General features: G+C 40.8%; 3 protein-coding genes and 1 long non-coding RNA gene across 5 annotated transcripts; 3 read left to right on the top strand and 1 right to left on the bottom strand.

Moving 5' to 3' along the window:
• The first annotated feature begins 5,986 nt into the window (after positions 1 to 5,986).
• Positions 5,987 to 8,477, top strand: LOC107383810 (protein THEM6). Its single transcript, XM_015956620.3, has 3 exons — positions 5,987 to 6,723; positions 7,503 to 8,008; positions 8,096 to 8,477. Exons 2-3 carry the CDS (start codon positions 7,505 to 7,507, stop codon positions 8,201 to 8,203), a joined length of 612 nt encoding a protein of 203 aa, XP_015812106.1. The 5' UTR covers positions 5,987 to 6,723; positions 7,503 to 7,504; the 3' UTR covers positions 8,204 to 8,477.
• A 3,454-nt stretch (positions 8,478 to 11,931) lies between these two features.
• Positions 11,932 to 14,344, top strand: LOC107383808 (protein THEM6). The gene is made up of 3 exons (XM_015956618.2): positions 11,932 to 12,053; positions 12,579 to 13,083; positions 13,172 to 14,344. Exons 1-3 carry the CDS (start codon positions 11,947 to 11,949, stop codon positions 13,277 to 13,279), a joined length of 720 nt encoding a protein of 239 aa, XP_015812104.1. The 5' UTR covers positions 11,932 to 11,946; the 3' UTR covers positions 13,280 to 14,344.
• Positions 14,345 to 14,637: 293 nt separating this feature from the next.
• Positions 14,638 to 21,813, bottom strand: LOC107383809 (uncharacterized). Its single transcript, XR_001572795.3, has 3 exons — positions 21,674 to 21,813; positions 21,386 to 21,505; positions 14,638 to 15,796 (listed from the first exon to the last, which is right to left on the bottom strand). It is a non-coding gene; the product is annotated as an uncharacterized lncRNA (long non-coding RNA).
• Positions 19,238 to 23,221, top strand: ftr67 (finTRIM family, member 67). 2 transcript variants are annotated; one of them, XM_015956617.3, is made up of 7 exons: positions 19,238 to 19,939; positions 21,564 to 21,659; positions 21,733 to 21,966; positions 22,060 to 22,219; positions 22,300 to 22,389; positions 22,616 to 22,711; positions 22,840 to 23,221. In XM_015956617.3, exons 1-7 carry the CDS (start codon positions 19,340 to 19,342, stop codon positions 22,905 to 22,907), a joined length of 1,344 nt encoding a protein of 447 aa, XP_015812103.1. In that variant the 5' UTR covers positions 19,238 to 19,339; the 3' UTR covers positions 22,908 to 23,221. The 2 variants fall into 2 exon arrangements, with proteins under 2 accessions (XP_015812103.1, XP_015812102.1); XM_015956616.3 differs by having other exon boundaries at positions 19,239 to 19,939; positions 22,613 to 22,711.
• The last annotated feature ends 123 nt before the right edge of the window (positions 23,222 to 23,344 follow it).

The following is a 23,344-nucleotide window of genomic DNA, read 5'->3' as shown; positions in this document are numbered from 1 at the left end:
TCTTTCAAAACTGCACACACAAAACCCCAAACATAACACACAAATTCTTAAACCGTGGCTTCCCTTTGCAACAAAACCCTGCCACCACATATCGTAACATGTTCCCAAAATGGAACACGTGTTTTCATTTGGTAAACACAGCCACATTTTCACATGACACACACATACCATTCATTGCGTGAACACAAGTAGCCTTTGGGTGAACACTACCAAGCATGGAAAGAACACTGAAGAGCAAAACTGAAAACACAATTGTCGAAAGGGAACACAATGAATTACACACTGAATGTATGACAGTGCCCACTTTTCTCTGAGACAAACATTAGACATTACACAAATTTTGAGACAAAACATTTTATTTTTACAGTTAATAACCCCCCCCCCCCTCCCCCCCTCAAGCATACCGGTAATCATGGGGCATCATGCCTCCGGTCTCTGTCTGGCCAGAGGGCCTCATCAACATCCTCCTGGTCCAAACAGCGCTGGAAGTACCGCCTCGAGTGCCTCATGAAGCCCTGACAGGCCTCAAAGGCCACATCTCTACAAGCCTCCTCCATGGCTTGAAGCGGTGGGACCCGGCTCTGTGGATTCCTTTCGTACACCTTCCACCTCCAGGCTGAGAAAAACTCCTCAGTGGGATTGAGGAAGGGGGAATAAGGTGGAAGGTATAAAATGGAAAACCGTGGGTGGTCCTGAAACCACTCATACACCTGGGTAGCCTTGTGGAAACTTACTTTTATGCTGCAGTCCCTGGTTGCAAATTGCTCGCCAGACCTGAAAGTTTAGAGATTTGAATATTTGTGTGTTGTTGATTGAAGCTTTGAGAATTTATGTGAGAAGTGTTATGGCGTTTAAAGCGTGCCACAACCCGTGCACGCGCATTGGGTCCACAGCGCGCGTGTGAACGGAACTCGCGAGCGGAAATATACATGGCGAGAGGTCATTTGTGCACTGAGAGGGAGCAAACTGTGTCTGTGAGCGCACAAGGATGTGCACAAGTGACAAACCTGCGTGCGCGCGTTGTCAACGAGCACACGGCAGAGGAAAACGTGCGCGCGCGGCAGCCTCTGTGCGCGCTCGGCAGCCTCTCTGCGCGCTCGGTTTCTGACTCCTGCTCGCTCGGCTGTAAGGGTTTTGGCACTCTGGAGGCGTGGCCTGTGGCAGATCTTCTCTGTCCTCTGATTGGTTAGTGTACCCCGCACTTTACCCTCTACCTATCTATACAAAAAAGTCTGCTATTCAAGCAGTTGCTGGCATAGCTCAGTTGGAAGAGGGGGTGACTCTCGCCCCGGAGGATCCGGGTTCGAGGCCGGGCAAGGAAAATGCAGTAGATGTCATGTTAATTTTTCTTAATTTCAGGTATTTTACAGTTGTGACCGTTCAACTGTCATTAAACGTCCGAATGTTTGCTGGGCAGTGTTTTAAAAAGTGCACATAAGCTAGATGGTTTTAACCATAGAAAATTACATTTTTTGTGATACTGGAAAAATACATACTGAAATAAAACTACTGATTGAAAACTTTATGACTGTGGTTGTACAATATATGACTCACTAATACACTGCAAACTCCCTTAGAGTGGGGCTTCCAGAGAGAGAGAGAGAGAGAGAGAGAGACAGAGAGAGAAAAGTTCTTGCCTCATTAATGAATTGTTTATTTTTTTCAGTATTTAATTGACAAATTATCCTTTCAAATAATTAATTGATGAGTTACATAATTGTCCATTTAGTATTGTTGAATGGACTGAGTCAAGTTTGGTGCACTTTATATATTTCAAAACATGTTTTTTTTAATGATGCATATAAATAATTTAAATGTTAATTTAATGAAATATTTCTATTTTTTCATTACCTCACCCTTGTTTTGACAAAAACGGGACCTTGCTGGATAATATCATGGAGAAACTATTTGTTCACAGTACATGGCTCAGTGAGGATCTGTGTAAAGGAGGAGATACTCAGAAATCTGTCTGCAGATTGTTACAACCCAGACTGGAAGTGGCGGGCTGTAATAAGAAAGGAGACCAAACAGAGCAGTGGGGGTTCAACAACTGATTTATTTAACAAAAGTAAGGATTTACTAAAGCAAGTTAGTGAACAGAAAATGGCCATCTCAAGGTTTTACTCGGATGTCCCTCAGCAGGGTGCAGCACTGTTGAAGGTCATCTGAATGAAAGCTTGATATGCAGTTTCTTTATGAAAGTGTGTAAATATACAGTGTGGTTGCCGTACATATGTTGAGGTTCTCAGACATCAGGCTTCTTTGCCCAGGCCTTCACTAGTGGGCTATTTTAAAAGTTGGTAAGGAGAAAAACCACAGCATATAGCTGATTGTTTACAAATGCAAGGAGGGGAATAACAATCAAAATGCTTGTGTTCTTGGACCAGATGAATGGAGCGCTCCACATGCACTCAGAGATGTTATGGCTTCTGTTTCTATAACTTCTATAGTTTCTCCATGATATTATCCAGCAAGGTCCCGTTTTTGTCAAAACAAGGGTGAGGTAATGAAAAAATAGAAATATTTCATTAAATTAACATTTAAATTATTTATATGCATCATTAAAAAAAAAACATGTTTTGAAATATATAAAGTGCACCAAACTTGACTCAGTCCATTCAACAATTCTAAATGGACAATTATGTAACTCATCAATTAATTATTTGAAAGGATAATTTGTCAATTAAATACTGAAAAAAATAAACAATTCATTAATGAGGCAAGAACTTTTCTCTCTCTGTCTCTCTCTCTCTCTCTCTCTCTCTCTCTCTCTGGAAGCCCCACTCTAAGGGAGTTTGCAGTGTATTAGTGAGTCATATATTGTACAACCACAGTCATAAAGTTTTCAATCAGTAGTTTTATTTCAGTATGTATTTTTCCAGTATCACAAAAAATGTAATTTTCTATGGTTAAAACCATCTAGCTTATGTGCACTTTTTAAAACACTGCCCAGCAAACATTCGGACGTTTAATGACAGTTGAACGGTCACAACTGTAAAATACCTGAAATTAAGAAAAATTAGCATGACATCTACTGCATTTTCCTTGCCCGGCCTCGAACCCGGATCCTCCGGGGCGAGAGTCACCCGCTCTCCCAACTGAGCTATGCCAGCAACTGCTTGAATAGCAGACTTTTTTGTATAGATAGGTAGAGGGTAAAGTGCGGGGTACACTAACCAATCAGAGGACAGAGAAGATCTGCCACAGGCCACGCCTCCAGAGTGCCAAAACCCTTACAGCCGAGCGAGCAGGAGTCAGAAACCGAGCGCGCAGAGAGGCTGCCGAGCGCGCACAGAGGCTGCCGCGCGCGCACGTTTTCCTCTGCCGTGTGCTCGTTGACAACGCGCGCACGCAGGTTTGTCACTTGTGCACATCCTTGTGCGCTCACAGACACAGTTTGCTCCCTCTCAGTGCACAAATGACCTCTCGCCATGTATATTTCCGCTCGCGAGTCCCGTTCACACGCGCGCTGCCATGTATATTTTCGCTCGCGAGTCCCGTTCACACGCGCGCTGTGGACCCAATGCGCGTGCACGGGTTTTGACACGGGTATGACGCGATAAAGTGTGTGTAAACCTGAAAATTGTGTGCTGTGTTTTGATAGCAAGGTAATGTGAAACTGACATCAGAGTGTAAAGGAGGAAAATTAGAGTTCTAATATGATAAGGAAATCTTAAGTAGTGATAAACTGAGGCAAGCAATTGGGAACAGAAGTAGAGGTTGTGAAAATTGTGCTTCATTTTTGCTTTTTGAGTTTAGCAATCGAAAAAAACTGTAACATAATGGGTTTTGCTTTATTATGTTTTGTTAGTTAGTTGTTGTTTTTTTTACCCCAAGAAACGAATTTGGGCAAGTCATTTTTATTTCTCTTTATGCATATTTTCAAAAGTTCAAGTTGAAACTGTTGAAGGTCTTTAGGTCAATAGAATTTCAGTGTCACCCTTGTGATTTAATAAAGTTTTAAAATGAAGTGGTGGCTAACTGTGTGGAATGGCTTAAAAATGTTTTTGATTAATTAGCAAAATAACTTCTAGTGGTTTTTAAATAATTGTACAGAGGATGAAGCAGCACTTGGGCTTTGGGGTGTGCAGAAACTTATAAGCAACAGAGGGGAAAAAAAGAAAAATGAATAAGTGAGACTAAATAATTTATTACATGAACCCCCAGGACAGAAAATTAGATGCATTCTTAATTGGGTAAAGCATTTCAAATTCATACTGATATGTATCCAAATTTCCACTGACTTTGAATTTTGGAAGTTAAACTATGCATGGTTTATGCAGGAGAGGGAGGGACGGAAGAGCTCGACTGAATTCATAATTTTACATCTTGACATTAGCTGTACAAAGTCTGAGTTTGATAAAGTGAAGAACAACCATTTGCAGAGGTTTATAACAGGCGCGGCGCCAGGTTTTCATTTTTGGGTGGGCCACGGTAATTTTGGACGGACCTTAATAAGCAGTGACTTAGTGAAGCAGGCAGGTCGCGCTAGAAAATTTAGTTTAAAAAGACGTCATAAATGTTTTCCCCCGTCATTTTTATTTCTAAAATATGAAGTAAAAACTCACAATTTAATTTTCATTCATTTGTCATTAATATGTAGTCTACACCCGTGCGTTAAGTGGACCATCTTCCAGTAAAAGCAAAGCATCCAGCCCACCTCTCCAAATGCGTAAAATGTGCACCACAGCCGTTAGGCGCGCCGTGCGCTCCATCAGCTAGGTCAGCCCAGACAAGAGTAGAGAACATAGAGAAAGAATAGAGGATAATTGTGTCTGGATGTGGATGGAGATTACATTTTACAGCAGCCTGATCATCATTTAAATACGTAAACCATCACCTGTCTTCTAGTCCATGCTACCAGCATTATTTTAATTGGTGTGTGTGTGTGTGTGTGTGTGTGTGTGTGTGTGTGTGTGTGTGTGTGTGTGTGTGTGTGTGTGTGTGTGTTTTCTACTTCAAACACTGGTCTAACCAACCAGACCAGCGTGTTACAATTAAACAGTTTCACTTCATGTAGGCCTCTACAGATCTTCAGCTCTGTCCACCGTGTTTGCTCCGAGCAGCGCTGAGCACAGTGTCCAGTATAAAGCTCTGATGTTCTGATGGGAATCATTTCTTGATTTATTTAGTTACCTCCGCGATGTGCGTAACGATTTAAATGTCAGCTCATCTGTGTGTGCATCAGCGTGCGTCGGGTAATTCTTTCAAAACAACCAACATCCTTGAGTTTATCCGTCAAAATAAACAGTCAAATGGAAATATCTGTAACCTGCCATTTAACTGTTTTGCCTTATTGTGAAGATTGTTACAAAGAGAAACAATTAAACTTGATTAACCCCACGCACGCTGTGCTGTACTGACTGTAAAATGAGGGGGAAACGATTTAATCGGATCCTTTTCTTTTCAACATGGTTTAATGTAAAGTTTCATTCAGTACAAACTTTAGTTACACCAGTCTAACGAGACAGAGCCTGGATTTGTATTCTGAACAGTTTAAACATGTTTAAAACGGAGACATGCATGACGTGTCTAAAATTCGCACCTGCTCCGCTATTATGGAACTTAAAGTAACAAGATGAATAACATAAAATTATTTTAGGCACAGACAACATCCCCCACACTTTTGAAAAGCTTGCAACGCGCCTGAAACTATGCATCAAATATTACAGTAAATAAGCTCAGACAGCAATCCCCATCCAGCTGGAGTCAATGGATAGTGATCAATATGCCTGTTTTTACTGGGTTTGTTGTGCATCTTACACCAGTGCACTATTGTAAACACCACCTGGGACTTTTCTAGCCCACCTGTTGGGATTTTATATTATTCATTTATATCATACCATGTGTCTAAGTTTGTGAAAAAGTATATCGCATTTTTTAGTTTGGTAAAATACCTTCGGTAGTAAAGGCACTGTGGAGAGACCCATCCAAAAAGGCGGCCCGTTGCCAGCTCAGCACCAGTTCGCGTGTCTTTCTCTGTCTGTGCTCCCAAGCTGTGGAATGCATTACCACTACTAGTGAGGCAAGCACCAACAATTAGCATTTTTAAATCTCGCATGAAAACTCACTACTTCAACCTTGCATATAATACATAATCATGGACCACTTTCGACATCTGCATTCTTTCTACAATAGAATGCACTATAATTAACATCTGTATTACTGTGGTTCTTTCATATGTTTTTACCTGTTGTTTCACATTCCTTTGTGTTTTTAGTGTTTTACGACTGTTAGTTCTAGTATTTTCTTGTTTTCATTTTTTCTTATAAACTATACTTTAAATGTCATTCTGAACGTGTTAATTAACTGTAATCTTTTAATGTACAGCGCCTTGTCTGGTTGTAATGCCATGTTGAATGCGCTTTATAAATAAAATGGTATGGTATGGTATGGTATGGTATGGTCTTTGTCGTCCCGCCTCATTCAGTACTACGTCATCCCAGTTACAGGAAAAAAACGGTTTTTACTATCAAATTGTCAGTAAAAAAAATATAAGAGCACAGTATTATTGGCAACCGGATAATCTGATTAAACATGATATTACTCATTTATGTAGACCACACTATTGTTTTCTAAGTATGGATGAGTGAGCACGGTAAGCACCCACAACACAGATTCGCATGCTCTTATTTTACAAGTTGGGACCGGAAATGACGGAAGTTTACGTGAAGGCTGCAGCAGCAGAGTCTGGTCAGAGCTGAAACGAGACGGACGCAGCAGGTGAGTGGAAGTTACGCCAACAGTTTCGAGCGGATTGTACTTTTAGTTTACGGTTAAGTTACTAATAAACGACGTAAATAGTTGTAGAAATAGTCTTTAAATAGTACAGATTTGTTCTCCGAACTCAGTGACGTGATTCTCTGATTCACATTGTGCTTTTGTAAGTTTAGCATTAGTTTAGCATTAATAAATGATTGTTCATCTAAAAATAAGAGTCTCAAACAATAAATAGCTGTTAAAATGTCTATCTTTGTAAATACATTTAATTCGGTTTAGCTGCTTCTGCAGGGTATGCCTGCCTTTCTTGCTAAACCTGTTTTCACTCATTGTTTTAAAAGAATCTGAGATTTTCGTGGTTTTCTTGTTTGCTGCAACTATTTTCTAATCACATACAGATAAAATTCCCAAAGACTAAGACCTGTCATCCTAATCTTTGTCTTTTGAAATTCTTGCCCAACATGAATTTGACAACATGCACAAATCTGATCACGGCCTCTAAATTAGTTTCAAGCAGATCTGCACTCAAATCAGTGTATGCTTTTTGATTTTTGGAAAACTTTAAAATGTTTGTTAAAAAAAAGCTGTGTGGGTGTGATTTGATAAGCTTTTGGTAACAACATTGTTTTGTGAGCCCCAACAACAAAGGTGCACCTAATTTCACAGCTTTGAATTTTTAGAAATAACAGCTTCTGAATCTCTCTGATTCTGGATCTCAAGTCTGATGAAAACTAAAAATTGTGCTTTTGACTCATTTGGTTTCATACACCTTTTCCCAACAGAGATGTGGTGGCTGCTGTGGGTGCTCGCCGCCTTGTTGGTTCTCTTCTGCTGCGTAGATGTGTGGTACTTCTTACGGGTTGCCGTGGTGATCCTGCAGGCCTGGTTTCAGCCTCCAGTGTGGGACGTCACAGCAGAGCAGGTCCTGACTGCCCGGGTGACCCCGCATGACATCGACATGTGCCACATGAACAATGCTCGATACCTGAGGGAGTGCGACTTTGCACGCTTCTCTCTCTACGTACGTAACGGTGTGTTCAAGGCAGTCCGAGCTCTGGGAGGCGCGTTGGTCGTGGGGGCTACCACCATTCGTTACCGCAGGGCGCTGTGTATAGGAGAGAGCTACGAGCTGCGCAGTCGGATCGTCTCCTGGGACGATAAAGCCTTCTTCCTGGAGCAGAGATTTGTGTCTGCTAAAGATGGGTTGGTGTGTGCTGTCATGTACTGCAAGCAGAGTGTGATACGCAGCAGCCCAGATAAGATCATGCAATATCTGTGCAAAAGAAAGGTAGGAAAGAAAAAAGGTTTGTGCTGCAAAATTGTGAAAGCCACTGAAGGATGTTGAGATGTTGAGTCTGTGATTTATAACCTGCAGGTTGAGCAACCAGAGTTTCCAGAGGACCTGCAGCACTGGGTCAACTTCATCTCTGCCAGCAGCCAGGCTCTCAGAGCTGAGAGTGGTCTGGAGGAGAAGAACAAATAAGCTGTTAGTGCTAATAAACCCGTTTATCAGTCCAGGACTCTTAAGGAGAAAGATGTTTAACTTCTCTGCACCACTACTTGACTAAAGCACAGTTGTGCCTACACACTTTGCACTGATTATCTTTACAACTCTAAGCTTTAGTTGGACTTAAGTAGATAATGTGATGAATTGTTTTGAGGAGTAAAAATCTAATTAATCTGATTTTTTTTTTAATTGTATTTGTATGAATGAGATTCATGTCCATTTATAGCAACAATAAAACAAGTCAGAGTTAGTTTTTGGAGTTTTTCCTGAAGCCAAAGGTTACACCTCAACACACCCGGTTCCAAAGGTCACATTAAAAAACTACTGGATTCCTGTTTGTAACTAGGATTTAACAGGTGCAGGTTTATTTTTTATTAATAAAGTTTTTATTGGGTTTTTCAATCATGTATAATGAGCAAAAACAATCAAAATAAATGAACATGTTACTGCTCTGGTACTTTGTGAGCATCTGGCTGCCACAACCAGGGATCATGTGTCTTACAAAGGTCCAAACTATCCCACCCTCTCGTCTATGTCTCTTAAACACCCCCCCCCCCCCCCCCCCCCCCCACTGTCCTCATGGGTGACCCCGCCAGGAAAGTTGACCATTGAGCAGGGTTTGATGGTTTATCACTTGAGGTGGCAGGGGTGAGGTGGGGCTCACTCCACCCTTGCCACGTGGACCTCAAGGGATAAACAATGAACCCTGCTCAATGGTCAACTTTCCTGGCGGGGTCACCCATGAGGACAGTGGGGGGGGTGGGGGTTAATAATTGTTTTTCATTCCATTCTACCTACAATTTCATCATCTTCACTTCTGCAGTTTCTCAGTCTGCAGCATTGATTCATAGGATGCAAATTGTCCATCCAACATACCTTCTAGAATATCAGGTCTAATAACACCCCATATTCATTAATGGTCTAATATGGAATCACATCATTCCCCCGATAAACCCTCTCCTTGGGTTCTCCATATATTTAACATTATACAGACGACACTTTAGTCACTTCATTCACTTACTCAGTGTTTTTTGCATATTTTACTGTTTCATCCATCTTGCTGCTTTATTACTTCCTTATTGCCTATTTATTCAATGTTTGTATGTCCAACATCATGCTGCTCTGCTGTTATTTCTTTTAATTGCCCCTTGGGGATAAATAAAGTTTTTCTGATTCTGATCAGAATCTTCTGATTTCAGGACAATGTGCATCACTGGGTGTGCTGGCTCAGTCTGTTGGGCACTGGGTTAGTGTGCATAAGGTTCAGGGTTCAGTCCCAGTGGGGAAAAAAAGGGTAATTTTAGACTTCAAGTGAAATCTTTAGAACTTAAAAGGTTATCAAAACTTCTGTGAGGCATCTACATGTGGAGCTCAGGCTGTAAAGTGATGGGTTAGTGTGCAGAAGGACTGGGGTTCAATTCCAGGAAAAGCAGAGTTTACTTCATATGATTATGGGAATTCTTGGTTGTTATGTGGACAGCTTAAGTATTTCTAAAAGGTATTGTTGATGTCTGTCCATGTAGCTGAGTGTGTATGGTGCTAACTTTTTGTGCAGATGGTTCAGGGTTCAATTCTCAGTACAGAAGGTCATTTTAGGACCACTCCAGTGGCGATGATGCACCAAGAAGTGGCTTGCAAACTACCACAATTCCGCTTGAAGAAGAAAAATTTAGTGACATTTATGCCAGAACCAATTTTTTCTTCTTCTTCAAGCAGAATTGTGGTAGTTAGCAAGCCACTTCTTGTTACATAATCGCCCCTTACTGGAGCGGAGTGGAAATGGGTTCATAATGAAACATTAATGCTGCCACCTACTGGAGTGGAATGGAAATGGGACCAGAATTCTTAATACAAATTATCGCAATATGAAAAAAATAATGAAAGTTAAAGTCTTCACGCACTGGTGAAATTAATCTCTGCATTTGACCCAGCTGTGGCCATACTGGAACTATTTGGTGGTTTAACCCCCAATTCCAACCCCTTAATGCCGATTGTTAAGGAGGGAGGCATTGGGAGGCATTAACTTGTTCTTCCAACCTTTCAGTTTCTAAAGATTTCACATAAAATCTGAAATTCCCCAAGTTTTCTGCTGGGATTGAACCCTAAACCTTGCACTCTCCAAACCAGCATCCTACAGACTGAGCCATCACACCCAAACAGTTACACACTGTTCTGAAATTAGAAGATTCTGAACTGAAAGTATTTGTTTGAAACTCTGAGCTACTCCAACATCCAGATCTCAGCCTCTCACTGGTAGTTTTCTGGTTAAACTTTCTGAAACTGATGGACCGAACAGCCATCTGTGATTTTCCACAATCCACCCTGCTGTGTTAATTCGTATACTTATTGAGTTCTGTGCTTTGAGGTGCACATGCATTGGGCGAGTGCTTCATTAAGTGCCAATGCTTTGGAGGCTGGAAACTCAAGCTGGAAAAAATACTGTCCAATATTGGACAAACGTAATAAAAATATTAAAATTATATTGTTTTCACATTTTAACGTGATATTGCTAGAATTTTATTACTAATTTCAGCTCTATATTTGGACAAGCACCATCTTACATTGGTGATCTTCTTAGTCCCTACACCCCCAGCAGGTCCCTGAGGTCCAGTGATCAAAGCCTACTGGTTGTGCAGCACCAGGCTAAAGACCAAAGGTGACAGATCATTTGCTGCTGTGGCCCCCAGACTCTGGAACTCTCTCCCCCTGAGCCTGAGATCAGCGGACTCAGTGGTCTCCTTCAAAAAGCAGCTGAAGACTCACTTGTTCAAGCTGGCTTTTGTACGACCTTCTTCACCACTCTCTCTTTATTCTGCTCTCCCCACCTATTCCACCTTCCTCAGGATCCACTGATTTCCCTCTTTCCTACTCACTCTCTTTTTCTTAACAGTTTGTTTTTTTAATCACAATTGTCTATTTTTGCTCATTTTAAATATATTTTAAACATTTTCTAAATTCTTTTTTATATTTTTACATTTTTTGTTTTTGTGAAGTGCCTCGTGATTTTTATCTTGAGAGGCGCTGTAGAAATGATATTTTCTTCTTTTCTTCTTCTATACACTAGCGTAGTTCACAATTGAGATATAAATTTACTTTTTAAACAAAAAATTCTGTTATATAGATGGTTAACCAGAGCAGATGGAATTTCACTCTCTTTTATTTTCCTCAATATTTTCATAATAGAAAATGTTGTAATTAATGTTAAATTTTATTAGTACACTATTACACTCAGGCTACATTACAAGGAAAAAAAGAGAAATCACTTAAACAGTGGTGTCCTATTAAATTTGTATTTGATGTATATATAGATGAAGAGCAGCAAAACCCAGAAGAAAATAGAAATTATAATAGTGTAGAGATGACAGCCTTTGTTTTGTTTGACTGCAGTGTACTGTGTTTGACTTTGTTATTTTTCCTTTCCCTGTTAGTTTTTTTAAAAGTGTAAATTAGGTAAAACAAATTAATTCATACATTTAAGTTTGCATTTGATTTTCATCTATGAAGAAATGTGTAAACAGGGTAAGGACGTTTTATACAACCTACCTGCATTTCTAACAATGTTGATTGTCTATTTTTATTTTTTATTGTTTGAAATACATAAACAAAAAATTACAAAACCAATCATAAATCAAAATGAAACCAACGTATCAGAAAGCAATAACTGTTATTTGTTAGAAAACCAAGTAGGCCTGTGCCAGCAAGTCAGCCAATGAAGATCCATGTCGTCACACACCCGGAAGTCATGTTCGTCGAGTCCGATCGAGCCTAGTACCGGCTTCTCGAAGTTGCATCTTATCCCACGGCAGCGCTTTCTCCGGGACGCACAGTGAGTTACGCAGAAACAACAACATTCATGTCTCCGTTATGACTGGTAGAAAAGTTTTGGCTTTGATGAATTGAAATGAGGTGACTTTACATCAGAAATCATCCGCAGACCCTTTAAGGCCACCGGGCTGCAGCAGCTAGTGGCTAAGCTAACAGTCTGCAGCGTTAGCTCTCCATCCTGTCAAGGTTGCAGACCTGGATGACATCCGCTGCCTCGGTGTTTTCAGGCATAAAATTAGGTCAGCAGTCGGACTGAGTTCTTGTTTTCATCCACAGCTTCAGAAACACAATCAATTTCCCTCTGGGATTAATTAAGTATTTTTGAATTGAATTCAAATATACCATGTAGTTAAATCTAGTCAAAATTTGTGTAAAAGAAAATAATTATAATAAACAGATTTTTTTTTTGTGGATTTGTAAGTACAGCTACCAAAGTCCGATGGAAATCTGTTACAATATAGTTATTACTTGACCCTTGGTCCATACAAGGTTATCCATGTATTTAATATTTGGACTTTTGTTCCAGAGAGATGCTTCTCCTGGTACTGTTTGCCCTCCTCCTGCTCTTCTGCAACCTGGATGTGTGGTACTTCTTGCGTGGGGCCCTGGTGTTCTTCGAGGCATGGTTCCAGCCAACAATAGGGGACATACTGGCCGAACAAAGCTTTGATGGCATGGTCCTTCCACATGATTTAGACTACTTGGGGCACATGAACAATTCTCGATATTTGAGGGAGTGTGACTTTGCTCGCTTCCACCACTACATGAGAAACGGGCTGTTCATGGCCTCACGCAAATTAGGGGCCAAGTTGGTCGTAGGTGCCTCCACCATTCGTTATCGCCGCTCTTTGGCCTTCAAAGAGGTTTTTGAGATTCGCACCAAAGTGCTTGGCTGGGATGAGAAGGCCTTTTACTTGGAGCAGCGCTTTGTGTCCAAGAAAGATAGTTTTGTATCTGCAGTCATGCTTTGTAGACAGAATGTGGTAGGCACCAGCCCAGAGACCATTATTGAATATATCTGCAAAAAGAAGGTGAGCAATTACTTGTTGTCACTGTAAATAGCTTATGTAATAACACCAAGACATACTGACAACAAGATGATGATGCTTTTATTTGCAGATTGAGTGCCCAGAGTTTCCAGAGGAGCTGAAACACTGGATCAGCTTCATTTCAGCCAGCAGCCAGGCACTGAGAGCAGAAAGCGGACTGGAACATAAGAACAAGTGAAACCACACCAGGACATCATGTATTATGTGTGTAGACCCAATCATAGCATTGCACAAACACATACATCCTACATTCACACTGAAACAGTCATTATGTTTTAGCTGACTTCAACTATACCTCCAGTTTGGTTTGCTTGTTCTTGCTGTGTGTGGTTTTTGTTTGATGTGCAATTCTAAATGTATGACAGCTAAATATTAAAACTTGAACTGTGTGAAATGAAAAGAAACCTGAACCCTGATCGTAGCTTTAGCTTCACAACTTACCAAGTAGCTGACTGAGAGAAGATGGATTTCAGACTCTCTTCATTCTTATTTAGGCAAATTATTTATTCTGACGTTAGCATGTGGCGCAGAAGACGATCTGTCACTGAGACCAGTGCATGTTTTAAAACAATCAAAATATTTTTCAAGCTTGTTTATTATAGAGTTATAACTTTTAACTAAAATGATGTGTAATGAAAAACTTGAATGGCTATACTGAGCATGTACTGACAGATATTTTATTCCAGTCAGTATTTTGAACAGGTTAATATTGCCTGTTAACGATCTGAAAGGGAAAACTTCATTATGAAGAATATATTTACCCGCACTTTACTGTTCTTTTATAAATTAGAAAGGAAAAAAAGCTATTTAAGTAGATGGCATCTTGATTGGATCTGCATGTGATTTTTGAGCGAATGTCTTTGAATTCTGATTGGCAGGTGGAAAAGGCTGATATGAGGTTGCTGGCAACTTTACAAAACCTGCAACGCACAATAAAAACCGAATGTTTGAGTCCTGTTATTGAGAGAATAGTTCAAAATGCTCATCCATGCATCGGAGCTTTCTGTTGTGACCAAAGTAATGTATGATTGTTTGTTAGGGATATTAGACTTTTGAAATTGTGGTCCAGTCTGTTATGTAATTATTTTGTCATTGCACTGACTAAACTATTCTCTAAAACTACTGAAGTTATGAACTGTATTTACTTTCCACTGAACTGTCTTTGATTTATGTAAACTGATTTATTTATCAAACATTGTGTTTGTTAATCTTAATGCATTTTAAATTAAAAAAAGAAATTCTATGTGTTTGAGTTATTCACTAATTCTTATAAGTGATGTATAGATTTTACTGTGAATACGAAGGAGTAACCAACAGTCACATCAGCCACTTAATTTAATGTCTATGATAGATAATAAAGCCAGACTTTCACAAACACCAAGCCGGCATACACTGACTCAGTAAATGTCTTAATTTAAATTACAAAATAAAATTGTTTTTGTTGGCCTAGCCATAACTTGTTACTGAAGTATTATAGATAACTGTACTGGAAGGTGTTTAACCCAAGACTTGCAGAATCGACTCGACACCTCTGGGTAAGTTAAAGAAAAGTTCTTTAATTGGAAACAGGAACAAAAGTAGCGCTGGGACGTCCAGTGGGAAATGAGCTGTACGGCTCTTGTCTATATAGCGGTCTGTGATGAACGAGGAAGGTGGGGAGCCAAGGTGAGCGCCGGGGAAGGATGGGCGAACCGAGGTGGGTGAGGCAGCAGAGAGGGTCCAGACAGGAACAACGGAGGAGGATGGGACATGGTTCAGGTGATCCGGGGTTCTAGCAGCGAGGATGATGAATGATATGGAGTTGTCCTGCGTAGAGCAAACAAACATGAGTCTTAAAGGGGAATCCAAAAAGTATTCCAAGATAGTCCGAAGTTCAAAATCTGTCAGGGACCGAGCAGTAAAACTCCAGGACAATGGTATAAAAAGAATATTTTCTCCATTTATTTCATAAAGAATTAAACAAAATCAAAACAAAAACGGGCCCAAAGGAAAAAATGGCCACAAAAATAACCTTAACTAAAAGTAACAAGCAAGACTCTCCCTAAACTGAGACACACAGGGGAATTTATACACACAGGCTAGCCTACAGACAACGAGGAGGGGAGAGACAAGGGAAACACTAAGACAAACAGTAAATAAACCTAAGAAACTACGGTAAGTCAGCAAAGTACAACTACCACAAAAAAAGTTTAACTAATACATCCTAACAAAATCTGGTAAACTCAAGAGCTTCAGAATGTCTGGTTTCTGGTTTCTTCATTATCAAGTCCCCTGCTTCCAGGAGCCAGATGGAATGTTCCACTTCCTGCATGGAGTTACACTGGGCGTGTCCCCTCTCTCTGCCAGTTCATCCAATCTCAGGAATACAAATGAAAATAGTTAATGATCAAAAATACTATGTGTAAGATAAATTACTAAATGTGTGCACCCATTAGTAACCATCTTACAATATTGCCAAAATGAAATAGTAAACCAGCGTGTGGAAAAAGATGTTTAAATAATACTAACACTGAGAAATGGCTGGAGGAACCTCCACAAAATCCAATAATCCAAAACGAGTCAAGCGAGCAAACAAATACAAGTGGCTGGGGCTACCTAAACTGGAGCAATCATCCGGCGTAGTGTGGTGTCTCCATCCTCCTTTTATATCCGACTTCCTGATTAGACATTCTGTGCTGCCCCCTCCGCACCTCACCTGTAGGAAATTGACTCGGAGATGGTTAGTGGAAGAGGAGCACTCACCTCGGCTCGAGAACATGACAAACACTTCTGATTAGGATGACCACTGACTGGGTGAAATATAATGCAGTATTAACTATTTGGCTGTTAGCTTCATGTTAATTAGGGTAAAGACATGTAATCACTTTTGCCCAATTGAATCAAACATACATTAAATAACAAAAACCTGACAAAATTTAGCTCGATTCTGGAGTTTATAAAATAATATTTTATTAAAAAGTTTGTTGATTTCAAAAATATACTTTGTTGCATTTTTATTCAAAATAAAATTTAAAGAGCAAGTCGCCCCCAGATAAACTACTTTTGTTGATAAACTATAGAGTGTCTAATCAGGGGCGGATTTAGGACTGAAGAAGATCCGGGGATTAACACACACACACGCGCACACACACACGTGACACGCACTAGTCAACAACATCATATATATTTGTCTTGTACCACATAATTTTTAATCTGAAGCTACATATTAAGCATTTTCAGGGCAGAGTATTGTTCCTGTTAGTGTTTAGTGTGAGATGATAGTAAATATTCCCTTTCTTTCTCCATCCACTTTACCTGATAAGCTAACTTTAGGCAAACCAGCAGCACAACAAATATTTTCTAATAAGACTCACAAACCTGAGTCAACACCAGTATCATCAAAGCTGGGGTTCTGTCGCAGTTCTTTTGGTCTAAAAAACGTCCTTATGTCCATCTTCACTCATGCGTTTCAGGCAGACTGTAGAAGAAGCCGGCTGCTGAAGGGCTTCTTCTTCAGTGGTGGAGGCACAGGCAGGCTGTATACAAACTACTGCCAGCTGCGCCCTCTCTGTTGGACTTTGGTACTGCATGTTACTTCCGCGATTTAGATTGGGGGCTTTTCATTAAACATCCGGGGCTTCAGCCCAAGTAGCCGGGCCTAACGCCGCCCCTGTGTCTAATCATGCTGTAGTCAAATATTTGGCACTTTAGTGCATCTTAGTTTCAATTTAAAGAGCAAGTCACCCCCAAATGAACTTTTTTTTGCTGATAAACTAAATAAACGAGTGTCTGATTGTGCTGCAGATGCATGTAGTCAATAATTTGGCACTTCAGTGCATTTTAGTTAAAATTGAAATATTCTGCCTAAAACGGGCAGTGTTGTGCCGTTGTCAGGTAAAAACTCTGCACTGTATTTTAATTTAAATCTGCCACTGCTATTGGCTAAGAGGTATGCTATGATGTAAACTGGTACATTATGATGTCACAATGTTGTTGTGAGCCTGTGTGTGTGTGTGTGTGTGTGTGTGTGTGTGTGTATTTGTTAACAGCTCTGCCTTCTCGGTCTGCCAGGCAACAGCATTTGTTGCATTTTTCAAACATGAAGTGGGAGTGGAGTTAGACTCTGGTAGGGGTTGACTTGCTCTTTAAATATTCTGCCTAAAACTGTCAGTGTTGCACCCTCTTCAGGTAAAAACTCTGCACTGCATTTGAATTTAACCCTTTGATGCATAATGGTCACTACAGTAGACAGGTACTCAAAATTGTTATTTATTTATTTTTGCTATTAAGCACAGCTATTGAAGACTTTATTGCATTTCAGCCTCTCCATTTGGACTTCAGTAATTCAAGCCAACATATTTCATGTTCAGAATGCACGCTGTCCACTGAGATGGACATGTAATAAACTATGTGTAAATTAAATGTTACAAAAAATATGTAAATATGAAATTTGTTTCATTCGCACCTAAAGATGAATGAAAAAAAAAGTTTAAAAAATCATGGTTGAAGATTTCATAATTCATGCATCAAAGGGTTAAATCTACCATCGCTATTGGCTAAGAGGCACACTATGATGTTAGCTGGTACGCTGTGGTGTCACAGTGTTGTGAACTTTGTGTGTGTGTGTGTGTGTGTGCGTGTGTGTGTGTGTGTGTGTGTGTGTGTGTGTGTGTGTGTATGTGTGTGTGTGTGTGTGTGTGTGTGTGTGTGTTAGTGGCTCCGCCCTCTCAGTCTGCCAGGAAACAGCATTTGTTGCATTTTTCAAACAGGGAGTGGAGTGAAGCCTAATTTATACCTCTCCGTAAGCTCCACGAGGGAGAGACACCCACAGACGGAGACAATTTGCCCTCATACTTCTCTGTCTCCTGGGGAGTGTTGCAAAGCAATTCCCTGCCAGGACGACGCAGGGCGTAGTGCTGTTCTATGGTATCCTGTCATGTATCCGGTCCAAGATATTGTGTTGTTTGTATTTGAGACTTTTTAACGCGGACACATTTGTCTCTCATCCTCCTCCACTTCGTCATGCACTCGCCACCTCTAAACCCACGTTTCCCGTCATTTCTGTCCACGAATAAAACACTTGCTCTGCGTCTTTTCACTCCTCCAGTCACGGGGGAATAAAACGTTCATATTTTAGAGTTTTTCTGCAAGGTATTCTTCAAGCTGCTCAGTGTGTTGCTAGATATCCTCTGCTCTTTTTGTGATTTTGAGGGTGCAATGGCGGCGCTGTAGACGACAGTGGCGTCCTGACCAATCACAAGCTTGCGTTCTCCATCTCGACGGACAGATGTTTAGAAAAGAGCTTGACTCTGTCCGTTCTTGAGAGGTCTCTCCATTAGGCTCGCGAGAACAGATAATGGCATTGCATGCATCCGTCCCGACGCAGATGGAGAAGTATAAATTAGGCTTAAGACTCTGGTAGGGGGTGACTTGCTATTTAAACATCAGAATTCTGACTTTTTAAAATCAGAATTCTGACATTTTTCGCAGAATTCTGCCTTTTTCTCAGGGCTATTAAACAAGTGTGTTTTCTGTTGTTTATTTTTCCAAAGAATTACAATTTTCAAACAATCTAAGCCTAATGTATGCTTTTTACATAGTTATATTTACTTCTTAATTAATCCATATTTGATCTTTTTTATTAGTTGAGTAAAGGAAAAAGTTTGATTCCAGTTATGCAAGTCACCCCCAAATGAACTTTTTTTTGCTGATAAACTAAATAAACGAGTGTCTGATTGTGCTGCAAACGCATGTAGTCAATAATTTGGCACTTCAGTGCATTTTAGTTAAAATTGAAATATTCTGCCTAAAACGGGCAGTGTTGTGCCGTTGTCAGGTAAAAACTCTGCACTGTATTTTAATTTAAATCTGCCACTGCTATTGGCTAAGAGGTATGCTATGATGTAAACTGGTACATTATGATGTCACAATGTTGTTGTGAGCCTGTGTGTGTGTGTGTGTGTGTGTATTTGTTAACAGCTCTGCCTTCTCGGTCTGCCAGGCAACAGCATTTGTTGCATTTTTCAAACATGAAGTGGGAGTGGAGTTAGACTCTGGTAGGGGTTGACTTGCTCTTTACAAAATATATACGTTGTTTTAGTAGTACATTATTTTGAAATTCAATTTTTAAAATCGCATTCCGTTTCCGGCGTTGCTGCGCTAGCCACGCCTCCTCACTTTTTTCTGTAAACAAAGCAGAAGCAGCTGTTGTAGTGGTTTTGGGAGCCTCGTTCTTGTATTTTCTACCTTGTTTCCGACCATGGCCCAGGCCGGGGTGGTGTTGGACCGGGACCAGTTCAACTGCTCTATCTGTCTGGAGGTGTTAAAACACCCGGTGACCATCCCCTGCGGGCACAGCTATTGCTTGCATTGTATCCAGAACTACTGGGACCAGGACGACTTCCGCGGGGTCTTCGTGTGTCCGCAGTGCCGACAGAGCTTCAGCCCGAGGCCGGTGCTCGCCAGGAACACCATGCTGGACGACGTGGTGGACAAATTCAAGAAAACGAGCCTACATAACGCTTCGACGCCGGAGAACAACCAGAGTTTCGCCGAAGCCGACGACGCGGAATGCGACGTCTGCACAGGGAGGAAAAACAAGGCCGTCAAGTCCTGTTTGGTTTGTCTGGCCTCTTACTGCGAGCTCCACGTCCAGCCTCACTTCGAGTCTGCTGCTTTTAAGAAACACAAGCTGGTGTCGGCCAACAAGCGACTCCAGGAGACGATCTGTGCGCGACACGACAAGCTGCTGGAGGTGTACTGTCGCTCCGACAGGCGCTTCATCTGCTACCTGTGTCTGACAGACGAACACAAAGGGCACGACACGGTGCTGGTCGAGGAAGAAACACAGAACATGCAGGTGAATTAAGGATAAACATGTCTACAGGAATAAAAAATCAGTCTGAACCCCAAACAGCCAATGGTCAAAGTTCAACCTAGAATCACTGAGCTGTTTAATCAACACCAGATTCTTTAAAGAACAAGTCACCCCTACAAGAAACTTACTCCACTCTCACTACCTGTTTGGAAAAATGTAACAAATACTGTTGCCTGGCAGACCAAGAGGGCAGAGCCACACACACCACACACACAGGCTCACAACAGCATTGTGACATCATAATGTACCAGCTAACGTCATTGTGTACCTCTTAGCCAATAGCGGTGGCAGATTAAAATTCAAATGCATTGTATAGATTTTACCTGATGACGGCGCAACACTGACAGTTTTAGACAGAATATTTAAATTTGAACTAAGATGCACTAAAGTGCCAAATTATTGACAACATGTGTCTACAGCATGGTTAGACACTCATTTATAGAGCTGCCTGAAAAATTCAGAATCGATTCATAAAACTCAAGCATCAATTCTGTCGGAAAGCCTTTGCCAGCTGCCATATTTCCGAGCATCCCTGAATGCATCTTTGCTGGAGCCAGTGCTAACATTAGCTGCTCGCTCTGTGTGCTCCTCCACTGCAGTCTATTAAAATATGGCAGTCTTACTTTTCCTATCATTCAGTATGTGTTTTATGAGTCAAGTCCCACCATATTTAATAATGTTTAAATAGTTTTATTCTGTTTAGTTTGTGTGTTGTTTCATGCTGACTGCACCGTGCATTATTGACGCTTGTTCAGACTATCAGTGCCTATTAGTGTTGTGTTGGTTTATGTGAATACATGCTACTGCATGTTGTAAAACCTGTTTATTAGTTTAAAATGTTTCACATATATCTCCTGTACCCTCATCTACACACACACACACTAGTGGACCTGTTACTAAGAGAACTGGTTTAGAGTCGAGAATAGAATCTGAATGGAATCGTCACCCGAGAATTGGAATCAAATTGAATCGTGACTTGTTTTAAGATTCACATCCCTTATATAGTTTATCTGCAAAAAAACATTGATTTGGGGGTGACTTGCTCTTTAACTTAAAACCAGATTTACATGTTTTACTGTCTTAAAACACTTTTTACAATGAATCAGTGATGAGATGTCATCTAGAAAACCAACTTTGCCTTTTGTTAATGCAAATAATCCTTTATTTATTCCTGCATGTGGGCCCCATGTCTAATTACTTCAACTGTAAAATGTGTGTATTGTTCTGTTGAATAAGATTTCATATCTATCTCTATACATCTATATCTGTATATCTAATATATATATATATATATATATATATATATATATATATATAATCTAAATCTCATCTTTTGTGGTTTATAAGGACGAAAATGTCAAGTAGATCAGGTAGACAACAAAAATATTAGAAATTCAACTAAGGTGTATTAGAACCGTTTATAACTACCTGCAGTCAGCACCTTCTTGGTCTTGTGTGGCACCAGGATAGTTTCAGGTTTTTATGCAGTGTAAACAAGATGCCGTTTTCCAGCAGAGAGATCAAGAGGATGCTTTGAGGTCTTTATATCTGCCAAACGGATGCAGAAACCAGGTTTATTTTAAGTTTTTCTAACATCTTCCCTCAGAGGCAGCTCGGTGACATAAAACAGAGATCCCAAACGAAGATTCAGAAAAGAGAAAAGGAGGCACAGGAGCTGAGGCTGTCTATTATGTTTTTCTCGGTAAGCGCTCTTACCCCGTTTCTCACAGTTCTCGCCGCCTTGCATAACAGCGGTTTTCTCTGTGTCTCGCTAGCGTTCGGCGCGGGCTACAGCAGAGAAGGCAGACGCCATCTTCACTGAGCTCATTCGTTCAATGGAGCTGAAGCACTTTGAGGTGCGTGAGCTGATCAAAGCTCAGGAAAAAACGGCCATCAGGGAGGCCGAGCAGCTTCTGGAGAAGATCCAGAAGGAAATTGTTGAACTGAAAAAGAGCGACACAGAACTGGACCAGCTGGCCCTGATTGAGGACCCAGTCCATTTCCTCCAGGTCTCAGATTTATCCACATTTCTTTTCCTCCCTCAGGAGGGTGACCCAGCTGCACACCATCTAATGTCATCTCCTTTTTATTTCTGTGTCCAGAGCTGCCAGTCGCTTCAAGCTCCACCTGCGCTGTCTGCTTCTCCCTTGCTCAGCACGAACCCTGGCGGCTCCTTCGATCCGGTGATGGCAGCCGTGGCAGACTTTAAGGAGCTGCTGCACGAGGTGTCTGAAGTAGGATTTGCCAGCATCTTCGAGAAAGGTAGTTACGCGTTTGTTTGCAGGTCATAGAACATTTTTCTACCCTCTCCCTTCTTCTTTAACCTTTATCTCTTATTGAAGTGAGAGAGGTGCAGATCATAGGTCCTCAGAATCCTCCAGTCCAGAGTGACGGTGAGACGGGCTCAGCTGCACAAACGGATCCACCAGTCGGTGAGTCTGGTTAATATTTACAGATTGAAGGTGGATTATTATTATTATTTTTTTTTTTTGTTTAGCAAAATTGAAGACACCACAGATGTCTTGTTTGTATCAAAACTCCTCTTATCTTAGAGCAGAAACTCTTCACTCTGCATGTTTTTGGAACCGTTTGCTGAATCTACATGAATTCTGTCGATTCTGACATCTGAAACCATTTTTATTTTTGTTCTGGCAGCAGCCCTTCCCTTTGGTCTGGATCAAACTTCTGCTAATCCTCTGAATCCGTTCCTGATTCCAGGACCGATTGCTCCCATGTTTAGCCTCTCACCACTTGGTCAGTAGAACCTCTGTCTTATAGTGACGTGCGTAGTACAAGCGTTACGATCCACATCTTTCTGTCCTCTCCTCTCCTGGTACCTCATGGTGCTAAACGTCCATAATTCTGTTTTTCTGTCTGCTCAGGCTCCAGACTCTCCTCGGGAACCAGACACAGACACGTTCAGCGACGCCCTCACCCCAGGAGGAAATAGACTGAACAGCGTGTTTCTTCTGCTTCAACACAGACCAATCATCATTCCTCATACACATCAGCACTGACATCATAAATGAGAAATTAAAAAAGAAAACCATTTAATTCTTGGTTATTTTTCTTCCTTATTTGGATTTTTCTTTACAGATAAATTGGGAGAGCTGAAGGAAACCACCCAAAGATCAGGACCAACCCACTAAAAACATTTCATATCAAGTTTTTATTGGAATTCTATTTAAACCTGAACTTTTAACCGTTTTGGTTTGCAGACCTGTTATAATTTGTGCCACATTAAAGAACATGCAAACATTTGAAGCTCGAGTTTCTGTTCCCGTGTGGGATTAGTTCCCGTTTCACAGCAAAAACCGATGTCAAGAGAGGGTTTCACTCACAAACAAGCTGCTGAGCGTTTCAGTCAAATGATAAGCATCAGATTAC

This window comes from Nothobranchius furzeri, chromosome 11, assembly GCF_043380555.1.
Source record: "Nothobranchius furzeri strain GRZ-AD chromosome 11, NfurGRZ-RIMD1, whole genome shotgun sequence".
Taxonomy (NCBI): Eukaryota; Metazoa; Chordata; class Actinopteri; order Cyprinodontiformes; family Nothobranchiidae; genus Nothobranchius; species Nothobranchius furzeri.
Note: the sequence above shows the minus strand (reverse complement) of the source record. Positions and strands in the feature narration are given on the sequence as shown.

What these genes read in the sequence shown, in the direction of transcription:
- LOC107383810 (XM_015956620.3), top strand. Translation starts at nt 7,505, where the DNA reads ATGTGGTGGCTGCTGTGGGTGCTCGCCGCCTTGTTGGTTCTCTTCTGC. An exon ending in AATATCTGTGCAAAAGAAAG is followed by an intron (nt 8,009 to 8,095) that starts GTAGGAAAGAAA and finishes TATAACCTGCAG; the next exon opens with GTTGAGCAACCAGAGTTTCC.
- ftr67 (XM_015956616.3), top strand. Translation starts at nt 19,340, where the DNA reads ATGGCCCAGGCCGGGGTGGTGTTGGACCGGGACCAGTTCAACTGCTCT. An exon ending in AAGAAACACAGAACATGCAG is followed by an intron (nt 19,940 to 21,563) that starts GTGAATTAAGGA and finishes ATCTTCCCTCAG; the next exon opens with AGGCAGCTCGGTGACATAAA. An exon ending in GTTTAGCCTCTCACCACTTG is followed by an intron (nt 22,712 to 22,839) that starts GTCAGTAGAACC and finishes CTGTCTGCTCAG; the next exon opens with GCTCCAGACTCTCCTCGGGA.
- LOC107383808 (XM_015956618.2), top strand. Translation starts at nt 11,947, where the DNA reads ATGTCGTCACACACCCGGAAGTCATGTTCGTCGAGTCCGATCGAGCCT. An exon ending in CGCTTTCTCCGGGACGCACA is followed by an intron (nt 12,054 to 12,578) that starts GTGAGTTACGCA and finishes CTTTTGTTCCAG; the next exon opens with AGAGATGCTTCTCCTGGTAC. An exon ending in AATATATCTGCAAAAAGAAG is followed by an intron (nt 13,084 to 13,171) that starts GTGAGCAATTAC and finishes TTTTATTTGCAG; the next exon opens with ATTGAGTGCCCAGAGTTTCC.